At 48.5% G+C, this 16,145-nt stretch overlaps 2 protein-coding genes across 2 annotated transcripts in view; one reads left to right on the top strand and one right to left on the bottom strand.

The window, feature by feature from the left end:
* Window positions 1-16,145, bottom strand: part of LOC135519807 (neurobeachin-like protein 2) — a 190,046-nt gene that overhangs the window by 76,077 nt on the left and 97,824 nt on the right.
* LOC135521295 (neurobeachin-like protein 2) overlaps window positions 1-16,145 on the top strand; it is a gene marked incomplete at its 3' end in the record, with an annotated part of 60,370 nt that overhangs the window by 748 nt on the left and 43,477 nt on the right. Inside the window, 10 exon segments of the mRNA XM_064947214.1 lie at window positions 105-203; window positions 419-760; window positions 4,615-4,943; window positions 6,826-6,958; window positions 8,062-8,181; window positions 9,035-9,365; window positions 10,603-10,685; window positions 12,756-12,848; window positions 13,965-14,142; window positions 15,329-15,462. Coding sequence (XP_064803286.1) covers window positions 105-203; window positions 419-760; window positions 4,615-4,943; window positions 6,826-6,958; window positions 8,062-8,181; window positions 9,035-9,365; window positions 10,603-10,685; window positions 12,756-12,848; window positions 13,965-14,142; window positions 15,329-15,462 — 1,842 coding nt within the window.

Genomic DNA, 16,145 nt, shown 5'->3' with positions numbered 1-16,145 from the left:
ATGTCTATATTTGTGTCTCTGTACATTACCAGCATGTCTATATTTGTGTCTCTGTACATTACCAGCCTGTCTATATTTGTGTCTCTGTGTTCTTCTCCCTCCAGGAGGTATTCAAGGAGAGGATTGGCTACTCCCAGCTGTTTGACGTGCTGAAGAGTCAGGGTCAGCCCACTAAACGTCTGCTGCAGGAACTCATGAACATGGTGAGCAGATCGACACCTCCTCACTTCATCTGGTTAAAGGGATACTAATGTAGAGTGTAAAGGAAGAGAATGTCATGTTGTCATGAAGGCAATTAGTCCTTTACTTGTCATCGTTCTGTGGGTTAGATATATTTGGACTTCCACAAAAACCTCTGACTCTCTCACTCCTCTCTCATTGCCTTCCTCTTTTCTCTGCCTCTCCTTCTCTCCACTAGGCGGTGGAAGGGGAACACGCCCACACCCATCACCTGGGTGTCAGTAACGACCAGCCCCTCCTCCTCCTCCTACAGTGGCTGCCTGACCTGGCCCCCCAGAGGGACCTGCAGCTCCTGGTAGCCCAGTGGCTGGCTGCGGTCTGCGGGGGCTCCCTGGCCTGCCGTACGGTGGCTGTGGAGGCCGGCCTGGTGGGGGCTGTGCTCCATGTCCTCTCCCAGCCACAGAGACTGGACCGCCAGTGTGCCGATGGCCTCCTGGGGATGTTACAGGACATGGGGTCTCTCTGTCTGAGGCCTGCTGAGCTGAAGTCTCTGTTGAGGCTGCTCCGACCCCTCGACCAGGTATTTGATTTCAAAATGATGCTCTGTAATGCTTTAATTTGTGTAATCTACAGTGCAATATACAGAGTCATTTACAGAGTCATTTACAGTGCCCTCCGTAATTATTGGGACAGTGAAGCATTTAAAAAAATAATAATTGGGCTTTATACTCTAAATATCATACCCCCACCCAAAATACTAACCTCCCCTGTTATTGTAATGGTGAGAGGTTAGCATGTCTTGGGGGTATGATATAAAATGCTAACCTCCCCTGTTATTGTAATGGTGAGAGGTTAGCATGTCTTGGGGGTATGATATAAAATGCTAACCTCCCCTGTTATTGTAATGGTGAGAGGTTAGCATGTCTTGGGGGTATGATATAAAATGCTAACCTCCACTGTTATTGTAATGGTGAGAGGTTAGCATGTATTGGGGGTATGATATAAAATGCTAACCTCCCCTGTTATTGTAATGGTGAGAGGTTAGCATGTCTTGGGGGTATGCTATAAAATGCTAACCTCCCCTGTTATTGTAATGGTGAGAGGTTAGCATGTCTTGGGTGTATGCTATAAAATGCTAACCTCCCCTGTTATTGTAATGGTGAGAGGTTAGCATGTCTTGGGGGTATGCTATAAAATGCTAACCTCCCCTGTTATTGTAATGGTGAGAGGTTAGCATGTCTTGGTGGTATGCTATAAAATGCTAACCTCCCCTGTTATTGTAATGGTGAGAGGTTAGCATGTCTTGGTGGTATGCTATAAAATGCTAACCTCCCCTGTTATTGTAATGGTGAGAGGTTAGCATGTCTTGGTGGTATGCTATAAAATGCTAACCTCCCCTGTTATTGTAATGGTGAGAGGTTAGCATGTCTTGGTGGTATGCTATAAAATGCTAACCTCCCCTGTTATTGTAATGGTGAGAGGTTAGCATGTCTTGGTGGTATGCTATAAAATGCTAACCTCCCCTGTTATTGTAATGGTGAGAGGTTAGCATGTCTTGGTGGTATGCTATAAAATGCTAACCTCCCCTGTTATTGTAATGGTGAGAGGTTAGCATGTCTTGGTGGTATGCTATAAAATGCTAACCTCCCTGTTATTGTAATGGTGAGAGGTTAGCATGTCTTGGTGGTATGCTATAAAATGCTAACCTCCCCTGTTATTGTAATGGTGAGAGGTTAGCATGTCTTGGTGGTATATTTGTGCGTCTGTAACTTTCTCACTCATCATTATGTACGATCATCAGGACTACCTGTAATCATGGTAGAATCCACATTAATGTAGAAGGGTTAAGGAACATTCTATTCTTATTTACAATAAAAATGACTCGACACATTATTTACCATTCATTTCTATTGGGCACAAAATAGTTTTTGTTGTGTTTCAGATTAACAGCAAGTACATCCAACAAGTTTGTACAGTCACCAGCTTGATATACTGCAGTCGTTGTGTGAAAATGGGACCAAATATTAAACTTCTGACTACTTTAATACACATAGAAGTCAATTTGACCCAATACTTTTGGTCTCCTAAAATTGGGGGACAATGTATTAAAAAAGGTCTGTAATTTCTAAATGGTTTACCCAACATGGATGAAAATACCCTCAAATTAAAGACGACAGTACGCATTTTAACCTCAGTCATTGTTGGATTTCAAAAGAAAAGTGCTTCACTGTCCCAATATTTACAGAGGGCACTGTAAAACCATTCAGAATCAGAACCTTATTGCCATGCAACAAAAGTTACTAGGAATTTATTTTGATGTTGTACATAGAAGCATCTACATCACCAACCTTAACAATTAACCCAGATATCACTCCTCTGTCCAGATATAACCCCTCTGTCCAGATATCACCCCTCTGTCCAGATATCACCCCTCCGTCCAGATATCACCCCTCTGTTCAGATATCACCCCTCTGTTCAGATATCACCCCTCCGTCCAGATATCACCCCTCTGTTCAGATATCACCCCTCTGTTCAGATATCACCCCTCCGTCCAGATATCACCCCTCCGTCCAGATATCACCCCTCTGTACAGATATCACCCCTTCCGTCCAGATATCACCCCTCTGTCCAGATATCACCCCTCTGTCCAGATATCACCCCTCTGTCCAGATATCATCCCTCTGTTCAGATATCACCCCCCTGTTCAGATATCACCCCTCCGTCCAGATATCACCCCCTGTTCAGATATCACCCCTCTGTACAGATATCACCCCTCCGTCCAGATATCACCCCTTCCGTCCAGATATCACCCCTTCCGTCCAGATATCACCCCTCTGTACAGATATCACCCCTCCGTCCAGATATCACCCCTCCGTCCAGATATCACCCCTTCCGTCCAGATATCACCCCTCCGTACAGATATCACCCCTCTGTACAGATATCACCCATTCCGTCCAGATATCACCCCTTCCGTCCAGATATCACCCCTCTGTACAGATATCACCCCTCTGTCCAGATATCACCCCTCTGTCCAGATATCACCCCTCCGTCCAGATATCACCCCTCCGTCCAGATATCACCCCTTCCGTCCAGATATCAGCCCTCCGTCCAGATATCAGCCCTCCGTCCAGATATCACCCCTCTGTACAGATATCACCCCTCTGTACAGATATCACCCCTCCGTCCAGATATCACCCCTCCGTCCAGATATCACCCCTTCCGTCCAGATATCACCCCTTCCGTCCAGATATCACCCATTCCGTACAGATATCATCCCTCTGTACAGATATCACCCATTCCGTCCAGATATCACCCCTCCGTCCAGATATCACCCCTCCGTCCAGATATCACCCCTTCCGTCCAGATATCACCCCTTCCGTCCAGATATCACCCATTCCGTACAGATATCACCCCTCTGTACAGATATCACCCATTCCGTCCAGATAGCACCCCTCCGTCCAGATATAACCCCTCTGTCCAGATATCACCCCTCTGTCCAGATATCACCCCTCTGTTCAGATATCACCCCCCTGTTCAGATATCACCCCCCTGTTCAGATATCACCCCTCCGTCCAGATATAACCCCTCTGTCCAGATATCACCCCTCTGTCCAGATATAACCCCTCCGTCCAGATATCACCCCTCCGTCCAGATATCACCCCTTCCGTCCAGATATCACCCCTCCGTCCAGATATCACCCCTCCGTCCAGATATCACCCCTCTGTACAGATATCACCCCTCTGTACAGATATCACCCCTCTGTACAGATATCACCCCTTCCGTCCAGATATCACCCCTTCCGTCCAGATATCACCCCTTCCGTCCAGATATCACCCCTCTGTCCAGATATCACCCCTTTGTTCAGATATCACCCCTCCGTCCAGATATCACCCCTCCGTCCAGATATCACCCCTCTGTCCAGATATCACCCCTCCGTCCAGATATCACCCCTCCGTCCAGATATCACCCCTCCGTCCAGATATCACCCCTCTGTTCAGATATCACCCCTTTGTCCAGATATCACCCCTCTGTACAGATATCACCCCTTTGTTCAGATATCACCCCTCCGTCCAGATATCACCCCTCCGTCCAGATATCACCCCTCTGTTCAGATATCACCCCTTTGTTCAGATATCACCCCCTGTCCAGATATCACCCCTCCGTCCAGATATCACCCCTCCGTCCAGATATCACCCCTCCGTCCAGATATCACCCCTCTGTTCAGATATCACCCCTTTGTCCAGATATCACCCCTCTGTTCAGATATCACCCCTTTGTTCAGATATCACCCCTCCGTCCAGATATCACCCCTCCGTCCAGATATCACCCCTCTGTTCAGATATCACCCCTTTGTTCAGATATCACCCCCCTGTCTAGATATCACCCTATATACAGCACATGACCACCCTTAGATAAAATTCTCTCCCTTACCAGGGGCAGGACGTGTTGGCAGGGAAGAGGACGGGGACACACCCTTACTGCGCCCGCATCATCCGGGTGCTGGCGGCGATGGCGGCCAGGGAGGGGAGGAACAGCGCCCTGCAGTATTTTGACCTGACCCATCCCCTGGCAGGGATCATGGTGCCCACGGTCCAGCGCTGGCCAGGCAGTGGGTTTTCCTTCCACGCCTGGCTCTGTCTCAACATGGACTTCCCACAATACCACTCAGAGTTCTCCACGCCCGGCACCCGCCTGTCTGCTGGGGCACCAGGGGCGGCGACACGGGGTATGGGCAAAGGCCCCCGCAGGAAACAGCTGTACAGGTACCAGACTGGAGAGATGGGGATACACCTAAGACCACACTACTGCTTGATGTGTGCCCAGCCGGTGCTGGGCCAATGAGCGAGCCGGTGCTGGCCCAATGAGCGAGCCGGTGCTGGCCCAATGAGCGAGCCGGTGCTGGCCCAATGAGCGAGCCAGTGCTGGCCCAATGAGCGAGCCTGTGCTGGCCCAATGAGCAAGTCCGGCACTGGCCCAATGAGGGCGAAAATCCCCCCACGTCTCTGTTTTCAATATGGGATGTTGCGGTGACCATATTACTGCCACACTGGCAGTCATGAGTCATGAACGCAGTAAAATTCCACGTGACTGTTGAGTCGCGGTAATCTCCTCTCATGCACTGTGTCATGCTTTGTTAGCACCCTACCCACTAACGACCATCAGGTCCTAATGGCCTGGTACTCAGGGCTCAACGGTCCCTCCATCAGGTCCTCATGGCCTGGTACTCAGTGCTCTATGGTCCCTCCATCAGGTCCTAATGGCCTGGTACTCAGGGCTCTATGGTCCCTCCATCAGGTCCTAATGGCCTGGTACTCAGGGCTCTATGGTCCCTCCATCAGGTCCTACTGGCCTTGTACTCAGGACTCTATTGTCACTCCATCAGGTCCTAATGGCCTGGTACTCAGGGCTCTATGGTCCCTCCATCAGGTCCTAATGGCCTGGTACTCAGGGCTCTATGGTCCCTCCATCAGGTCCTACTGGCCTGGTACTCAGGGCTCTATTGTCACTCCATCAGGTCCTAATGGCCTGGTACTCAGGGCTCTATGGTCCCTCCATCAGGTCCTAATGGCCTGGTACTCAGGGCTCTATGGTCCCTCCATCAGGTCCTACTGGCCTGGTACTCAGGGCTCTATGGTCCCTCCATCAGGTCCTAATGGCCTTGTACTCAGGGCTCTATTGTCACTCCATCAGGTCCTAATGGCCTGGTACTCAGGGCTCTACGGTCCCTCCATCAGGTCCTAAAGGCCTGGTACTCAGGGCTCTATTGTCACTCCATCAGGTCCTAATGGCCTGGTACTCAGGGCTCTATTGTTCCTCTAACCACTCTGACATCAATGCAATCTAAAATCACATCAAACACTTACCATCAAAACATTATCATGCTTTTCAAACTCCCCTCCCTCACTGTGATGGTCCATTTGAAGAAAGAAGTTCAACAGCAGGGTGAAAGCCTGTACATATTAGTAAAGACAAGATTACATTGAGACTGATGGGTGAATGTTGAGTGTAAAGTTGACAAATAACTGTAAATCTATAGCATATAGGACCTGTTTCAAATGAGCATTTTTACACTCCACATATCCACCGTGTGCTCACTGGCTCCGGAATGGGGGAAATATCCTTTCTATTTGATTCAGCTAAGTTCAAATATATTCTTCTTACTATAAAATCATCAAATAATGGGACGGGACTTATGAGCATATCTTGTCAGCTAAAGGAACTGGCCTATAGCCTATGTCATGGAGCACAGCCAGATAACATCGCGTAGCTCATATTCTGTTCTTCTGAAATACATTTTATTCACGTCATAATGTTTCTTTACACCTGAATACATCCTGTATGTGTTGTGATGGTGTCTATTACATAGATTTATTATTAGATGATCCACCGACGTGTGTTGCATGTTCATTACCGGTCAATTACCGGGAGACCAGCAGGCTTTTGCATGACAACAACCGGCTGGCAAAATGTCATGACCGCCACAGCCCTAGTTGAAAGCAATAGGATTTAAAAGTATGTAACAGGCAGAGTAACTTAATATTGCCACCAGTCGTCAGTTGGATCAAATTCAAATCCATTCAGTTAACTTTATCGATCCCCCAAGGGGGCAGTTATTGATGTGTTTCCTGTCTCCTTGGTGCTCAGCCTGTTGACAGCCAGTGGTACGGGTTTAGAGGCTTTCTTCACCATGGAGGGAGTGTTGGTGGTGGCTGTCTGCACTAAGAAAGACTACATGGTCGTGTCCCTGCCAGAACACCCTCTGACAGACTGCTGCTGGGTAAGATACACACAGAGATATCGGGACAGAGGATGGGGACCAAATTTCACCCTATTCCCTATACAGTGCACTAGGTTTGACCAGGGTTAAATGTAGTGCACTTTATAGAGACTAGAGAATAGGGTGCCATTTGGGTTTATTATGGATCACCATTAGTTCCTGCCAAGGCAGCAGATACTCTTCCTGGGGTTTATTATGGATCCCCATTAGTTCCTGCCAAGGCAGCAGATACTCTTCCTGGGGTTTATTATGGATCCCCATTAGTTCATGCCAAGGCAGCAGATACTCTTCCTGGGGTTTATTATGGATCCCCATTAGTTCCTGCCAAGGCAGCAGCTACTCTTCCTGGGGTCGAGCAACATGAAGACAGTTCTATACAATTTAAAACATGACATGCCATTACATTTCGTTACACTTTTCACAACACATTAAGTGTGTTTCCTCAGGCCACTACTCCCAGACCACTACTCCATTCGGGAGGCAATCAGATCGAGACACAGCCTCTCAATTACGGAGTTGTTTCCCCATCTTATCTGACAGGCCTGATGTAAGCTGGGATCAGCCAGTTAGCTGCTGTGCCATCTGTTCACTACAGCTGTGTTGTTACTCTAATGAATGATCATCATCAGGGACTGTTTAATAATGGATGTTTAACTAGTTCAAGACACACTCATGTTTCTAGATTCTGGAGAAAGCACAATAATCTAGCAGGCATACCTTGCATAGAAGTCATATTTTACCTGCAATATATTGAGTAAAGACTATTTTCTCTTCTCTCTCGCTCTCTCTCTTCTCCCTCTCGCTCTCTCCTCCACCCTCTCTCTCCTCCTCCCTCTCTCTCCTCCTCCCTCTCTCTCCCCCTCTTGCTCGCTCACTCTCTCTCTTCTCCCTCTTCTCACTCTCTCTTCCTCCTCTCGCTCTCTCCTCCTCCTTCTCTCTTCTCGCTCTCTCTTCTCCCTCTTGCTCTCCTCTCTCACTCTCTCTTCTCGCTCTCTCTTCCTCTCGCTCTCTCCTCCCTCCCTCTCTCTCTCCTCTCTCTCTTCTCCCTCTCGCTCTCTCTCTTCTCCCTCTCGCTCTCCTCGCTCTCTCTCTTTACCCTACAGCACTCTGTGGATATAGTCCATATTCCCGGCCGCCGTCCCTTCGGTCAGAATCTGGTCACCATCTACATCGATGGAGAACAGCGCAAGACAGCCCAGCTCCGATTCCCCTCGCTCAATGAGGTGAGAGACTGAGACATTGGGGTGAAGGACATTACTAAATTGGGAAAGCAAAGTATGGTAGGAATAGGACAAAATATGTCTGGATTAGGACAAAGACTGAGAGCAAAGTGCCAAAGACAGACATAGAAAATGGAAAGACAATTGTTTATGATCCTCAGTTGTCTCTTGTTGTTTGATTACACTTTAAAAAACACATTTTACATCTGTTCTGTTTTCATGGTAACTGTTGAAACCTGAGGTCTTGCTGGGTCAATTACGGCTGCATTAGCCATCCTGGGTCCATTACGGCTGCATTAGCCATCCTGGGTCCATTAGCCATCCTGGGTCCATTAGCCATCCTGGGTCCATTAGCCATCCTGGGTCCATTAGCCATCCTGGATCCATTAGCCATCCTGGGTCCATTAGCCATCCTGGGTCCATTAGCCATCCTGGATCCATTAACCATCCTGGGTCCATTAACCATCCTGGGTCCATTAGCCATCCTGGGTCCATTAGCCATCCTGGGTCCATTAGCCATCCTGGGTCCATTAGCCATCCTGGATCCATTAACCATCCTGGGTCCATTAGCCATCCTGGGTCCATTAGCCATCCTGGGTCCATTAGTCCATTACGTCTCTTGTTGGTACATGTCTTGTTGGTACATCTCTTGTTGGTACATGTCTTGTTGGTACGTCTCTTGTTGGTACGTCTCTTGTTGGTACATCCTACTGGGTCTGACTGGGTGGATAGCTAACAGAAACACTACTATCTTGTCTAACTTTATCCTCCCTCCCTACACCCTCCTTTCTTATTCATTCCCTACTCCCTCCCTCCTCCCTTCCTACTCCCTCTCCCCTACTCCCTCCCCCTGTAGCCTTTCACCTCCTGTTGTATTGGCTCAGCAGGCCACCGTACCACCACCACCACCACCTCCCCCACCCTGCCTCCCCCCTCCCTCCACCCAGCAGAGATGGGTTTCCCTGCCCACGCTCCCCCCATCACCCGCTCCCAGTCCTTCCCAGCCTCCTTTGCGGCAGGCCGCTGGGGGCCTGGGCCCCTGCGTGACGCTCCCGTCCACACCATCCCCGCCGGGCTGCAGGACACGGAGTGGGGCACGCCCACCTCACTGGACGGGCTCCTGGGGACCGCCTTCATCTGTCATGAGGCCCTGCAGCCAGTGCACACCAAGGCCCTATACACTGCTGGTACACACACACACCAAGGCCCTAGACACTGCTGGTACACACACACACCAAGGCCCTATACACTGCTGGTACCCACACACACACCAAGGCCCTATACACTGCTGGTACACACACACACCAAGGCCCTATACACTGCTGGTACACACACACACACCAAGGCCCTATACACTGCTGGTACACACACACACACCAAGGCCCTATACACTGCTGGGGTACACACACACACACCAAGGCCCTATACACTGCTGGTACACACACACACCAAGGCCCTATACACTGCTGGTACACACACACACACCAAGGTCCTAGACACTGCTGGTACACACACACACACCAAGGCCCTAGACACTGCTGGTACACACACACACCAAGGCCCTATACACTGCTGGTACACACACACACCAAGGCCCTAGACACTGCTGGTACACACACACACACACCAAGGCCCTAGACACTGCTGGTACACACACACACACACACCAAGGCCCTAGATACTGCTGGTACACACACACACACACCAAGGCCCTAGACACTGCTGGCACACACACACACACACACCAAGGCCCTAGACACTGCTGGTACACACACACACACACACACACACACACACCATGGCCCTAGACACTGCTGATACACACACACACACACACACACACACACACACACACACACACACACACACACACACACTAAGGCCCTAGACACCGCTGGTACACACACACACCAAGGACCTAGACACTGCTGGTACACACACACACACCAAGGACCTAGACACTGCAGGTACACACACACACCAAGGCCCGATACACTGCTGGTACACACACACACCAAGGTCCTAGACACTGCTGGTAGGATTAGGACTTACTTTATTGTCCGGAGGGGTAATTGGTCTGAACATTAAAAAGTGCTGCTGCTTTCACATAGAATATCACATCATTATACAGCATCAATCATATAAGCACCCCTCTTCCCACCCACACAAGGCTGTGACTTGGTGGTCAGGTTCACATGGTTTAAGGCCTACTGGCCAGACTCCAGTTGTTGTCTTCTACCCTCTTCTACATCTGTCTACCCTACTAGTTAGTCATTTTATTTACAGGGGGACCAAACATTGTATCCTGTACACACTGTACACACACTAGCTAGGCCACACACACTAGGGCCATACATTCTGCAGGTATCTACACACACCCAACACACTATATATAGTAACCTTGTAACCCTCCCTCCCTCCCAGGCCCCAACCATGTGTCCCTGTTCAAGGCAGATGGAGAGCTGTCGGACCTCAACAGTAAACTGCTTCTCTACTACACTCCTCAGGTGGGTGGCTCACTCACAGGCTCCTCCCAGAACACAGTTACAATGTTACATAGTTACAATGTTCTAAAAACAGGTAGTAACGCTGTAGTAACAACGGGTAGTAATGCTGTAGTAACAACGGGTAGTAATGCTGTAGTAACAACGGGTAGTAACGCTGTAGCAACAACGGGTAGTAACGCTGTAGCAACAACGGGTAGTAACGCTGTAGCAACAACGGGCGGTAATGCTGTAGTAACAACGGGTGCTGTAGTAACAACGGGTAGTAATGCTGTAGTAACAACGGGTAGTAATGCTGTAGTAACAACGGGTAGTAATGCTGTAGTAACAACGGGTAGTAATGCTGTAGTAACAACGGGTAGTAACGCTGTAGTAACAACGGGTAGTAACGCTGTAGCAACAACGGGTAGTAACGCTGTAGCAACAACGGGTAGTAACGCTGTAGCAACAATGGGTAGTAACGCTGTAGCAACAATGGGTAGTAACGCTGTAGCAACAACGGGTAGTAACGCTGTAGCAACAACGGGTAATAACGCTGTAGCAACAATGGGTAGTAACGCTGTAGCAACAACGGGTAGTAACGCTGTAGCAACAACGGGTAGTAACGCTGTAGCAACAACGGGTAGTAACGCTGTAGCAACAATGGGTAGTAACGCAGCTGTAGCAACGGGCAGTAATGCTGTAGTAACAACGGTAGTAACGCTGTAGTAACAACGGGTAGTAATGCTGTAGTAACAACGGTAGTAACGCTGTAGTAACAACGGGTAGTAATGCTGTAGTAACAACGGGTAGTAACGCTGTAGTAACAACGGGTAGTAACGCTGTAGTAACAACGGGTAGCAACGCTGTAGTAACAACGGGTAGTAATGCTGTAGTAACAACGGGTAGTAATGCTGTAGTAACAACGGGTAGTAATGCTGTAGTAACAACGGGTAGCAACGCTGTAGTAACAACGGGTAGTAACGCTGTAGTAACAACGGGTAGTAACGCTGTAGCAACAACGGTAGTAACGCTGTAGCAACAATGGGTAGTAACGCTGTAGCAACAACGGGTAGTAACGCTGTAGCAACAACGGGTAGTAACGCTGTAGCAACAACGGGTAGTAACGCTGTAGCAACAATGGGTAGTAACGCTGTAGCAACAACGGGTAGTAACGCTCTAGCAACAACGGGTAGTAACGCTGTAGCAACAACGGGTAGTAACGCTGTAGCAACAATGGGTAGTAACGCTGTAGCAACAACGGGCAGTAATGCTGTAGTAACAACGGGTAGTAATGCTGTAGTAACAACGGGTAGTAATGCTGTAGTAACAACGGGTAGTAACGCTGTAGTAACAACGGGTAGTAACGCTGTAGTAACAACGGGTAGCAACGCTGTAGTAACAACGGGTAGTAATGCTGTAGTAACAACGGGTAGTAATGCTGTAGTAACAACGGGTAGTAATGCTGTAGTAACAACGGGTAGCAACGCTGTAGTAACAACGGGTAGTAACGCTGTAGTAACAACGGGTAGTAACGCTGTAGCAACAACGGGTAGTAACGCTGTAGCAACAATGGGTAGTAACGCTGTAGCAACAACGGGTAGTAACGCTGTAGCAACAACGGGTAGTAACGCTGTAGCAACAACGGGTAGTAACGCTGTAGCAACAATGGGTAGTAACGCTGTAGCAACAACGGGTAGTAACGCTGTAGCAACAACGGGTAGTAACGCTGTAGCAACAACGGGTAGTAACGCTGTAGCAACAATGGGTAGTAACGCTGTAGCAACAACGGGCAGTAATGCTGTAGTAACAACGGGTAGTAACGCTGTAGTAACAACGGGTAGTAATGCTGTAGTAACAACGGTAGTAACGCTGTAGTAACAACGGGTAGTAATGCTGTAGTAACAACGGGTAGTAACGCTGTAGTAACAACGGGTAGCAACGCTGTAGTAACAACGGGTAGCAACGCTGTAGTAACAACGGGTAGCAACGCTGTAGTAACCACGGGTAGTAACGCTGTAGTAACAACGGGTAGCAACGCTGTAGTAACAACGGGTAGCAACGCTGTCATTAAAACACTTGTATTTGTCTCAGGCCTTCAAGAGTCAGATCTGTGTGGACCTGTCTCCTAACCACCAGTATGATGGCAGACTGACAGGCCACAGGGTGGTGAACTGGGACATCAAGGTGTGTTGCTATTCATTCTCCCTCCAATAGTTGCTACTGTCTTTGTTAACCAAGAGCTCAGTAAACTAGTTGGACCTGGCAACATCACTGTGCTTGGGTGAGGGTTCCTCGAGTGACAAGACTGTGACTGTGTGTATGTGTCTGTGTCTGACTGTGTGTATGTCTCTGTGTCTGACTGTGTGTATGTCTCTGTGTCTGACTGTGTGTATGTCTCTGTGTCTGACTGTGTGTATGTCTCTGTGTCTGACTGTGTATATCTCTGTGTCTGACTGTGTGTATCTCTGTGTCTGACTGTGTGTATGTATGTATGTCTCTGTGTCTGACTGTGTGTATGTCTCTGTGTCTGACTGTGTGTATGTATGTTTGTCTCTGTGTCTGACTGTATGTATGTCTCTGTGTCTGACTGTGTGTATGTATGTTTGTCTCTGTGTCTGACTGTATATATGTCTCTGTGTCTGACTGTGTGTATGTATGTTTGTCTCTGTGTCTGACTGTATGTTTGTCTCTGTGTCTGACTGTATGTATGTCTCTGTGTCTGACTGTGTGTATGTCTCTGTGTCTGACTGTGTGTATGTATGTTTGTCTCTGTGTCTGACTGTATGTATGTCTCTGTGTCTGACTGTGTGTATGTATGTTTGTCTCTGTGTCTGACTGTATGTTTGTCTCTGTGTCTGACTGTGTGTATGTATGTTTGTCTCTGTGTCTGACTGTATGTATGTCTCTGTGTCTGACTGTGTGTATGTCTCTGTGTCTGACTGTGTGTATGTCTCTGTGTCTGACTGTGTGTATGTCTCTGTGTCTGACTGTGTGTATGTCTCTGTGTCTGACTGTGTGTATGTCTCTGTGTCTGACTGTGTGTATGTCTCTGTGTCTGACTGTGTGTATGTATGTATGTCTCTGTGTGTATGTATGAATGCCTCTGTGTGTATGTATGTATGTCTCTGTGTCTGACTGTGTGTATGTATGTCTCTGTGTCTGACTGTGTATGTCTCTGTGTCTGACTGTGTGTTTGTCTCTGTGTCTGACTGTGTGTATGTATGCTTCTGGTCTGACTGTGTATATCTCTGTGTCTGACTGTGTGTATGTATGTTTGTCTCTGTGTGTGTATCCCTGTAGGATGTGTTGAACACAGTGGGGGGCATGGGGGTTCTACTGCCCCTCCTGGAACAGGTGTGTGAGCCAGAGCAGGCGGAGGGAGGAGGCCAGGAGACGTCAGACCTGCTTGGACCAGAACTAACCGGTAGCTCCTCCCGGGGGCCTGTCGGCATGCTGCTGCCACTGGGCAAGTCCTCCGGTCAGTAGCCTGTACAGGGTCCAGTGTGTGTTTGTACTGCTGTATGTGTGTGTTGGAGATAATAGAGAGACAGATATATTATACTGTATTATCAACTGGGGGGTTCCAGCCCTGAATGCTAATTGGCTGAAACAGCATTTCAGCCATGTGTATATCACACAATATACCCACAGCTGTACTTGTTTACTGCTCTAATTACATTGGTAACCAGTTTATAACAGCAGTAAGGCACCTCTGGGATTTGTGATATATGACCAATATACCACGGCTAAGGGCTGTGTCCAGGCTGTACTCCGCGTTGGGTTGTGCCTAAGAACAGCCCTTAGTCATTGTACATTCAATAAGCCAGAGGGGATGTGTTATATGGTCAATATACCACGGCTAAGGGCTGTGTCCAGGCTGTACTCCGCGTTGGGTTGTGCCTAAGAACAGCCCTTAGTCATTGTACATTCAATAAGCCAGAGGGGATGTGTTATATGGTCAATATACCACGGCTAAGGGCTGTGTCCAGGCTGTACTCCGCTTTGGGTTGTGCCTAAGAACAGCCCTTAGTCATTGTACATTCAATAAGTCAGAGGGGATGTGTTATATGGTCAATATACCACGGCTAATTAGAACAGTAAAAATATATGTTTTGTAATACCGCGGCTTTCAGCCAATCAACATTCAGGGCTCGAATCGGTTCTATCCCCGAATGCTGATTGGCTGACAGCCGTGGTATATCAGACCGTGTACCATGGGTATGACAACATTTATTTTTCCTGCTGTAATTATGTTGGTAACCAGTTTATAACAGCAGTAAGGCACCTCAGGGGTTTGTGGTATAAGGCCAATATACCACTGCTAAGGGCCGTGTTGCGTCCAGCCTAAGAACAGCCCTTAGCCGTGGTATATTGGCCTTATACCACACCCCCTCGGGCCTTTATTGCTTAATTGACGTACTTTGCAAGGTCAGTGGGTGTTAAAGAGCTACGTTACTGGGAATATTTTGATTTTGGAAATGGTGCTCCGTGAACACTGATGAAGCGCTATCGTACTCAACAGGCTTATTTTACGTCAATTAATGTGTGTGTGTGTGTGTGTGTGTGTGTGTGTGTGTGTGTGTGTGTGTGTGTGTGTGTGTGTGTGTGTGTGTGTGTGTGTGTGTGTGTGTGTGTGTGTGTGTGTGTGTGTGTGTGTGTGTCAGATGGTCGGCTGGAGAGGAACAGTGTAGCAGCCTTCCTGCTGATGGTGAAGAATCTGATTCGTCATCACCCTGTCAACCAGGAGAGCCTACTGAACTGCCACGGACCCAGCATTATAGGAGCCATGCTCACTAAGGTACTGGCCCGTTATAGGAGCCATGCTCACTAAGGTACTGGCCCGTTATAGGAGCCATGCTCACTAAGGTACTGGCCCGTTATAGGAGCCATGCTCACTAAGGTACTGGCCCGTTATGGGAGCCATGCTCACTAGGGTACTGGCCCGTTATGGGAGCCATGCTCACTAAGGTACTGGCCCATTATAGGAGCCATGTTCACTAGGGTACTGGCCCATTATAGGAGCCATGTTCACTAAGGTACTGGCCCATTATAGGAGCCATGTTCACTAGGGTACTGGCCCATTATAGGAGCCATGCTCACTAAGGTACTGGCCCGTTATGGGAGCCATGCTCACTAAGGTACTGGCCCGTTATGGGAGCCATGCTCACTAAGGTACTGGCCCATTATAGGAGCCATGCTCACTAGGGTACTGGCCCGTTATGGGAGCCATGCTCACTAAGGTACTGGCCCATTATAGGAGCCATGCTCACTAAGGTACTGGCCCATTATAGGAGCCATGCTCACTAAGGTACTGGCCCATTATAGGAGCCATGTTCACTAGGGTACTGACCCATTATAGGAGCCATGCTCACTAAGGTACTGGCCCATTATAGGAGCCATGTTCACTAGGGTACTGGCCCATTATAGGAGCCATGTTCACTAGGGTACTGGCCCATTATAGGAGCCATGCTCACCAAGGTA

The sequence above is a fragment of the Oncorhynchus masou genome, chromosome 29 (genome assembly GCF_036934945.1).
Source record: "Oncorhynchus masou masou isolate Uvic2021 chromosome 29, UVic_Omas_1.1, whole genome shotgun sequence".
Taxonomy (NCBI): domain Eukaryota; kingdom Metazoa; phylum Chordata; class Actinopteri; order Salmoniformes; family Salmonidae; genus Oncorhynchus; species Oncorhynchus masou.
Note: the sequence above shows the minus strand (reverse complement) of the source record. Positions and strands in the feature narration are given on the sequence as shown.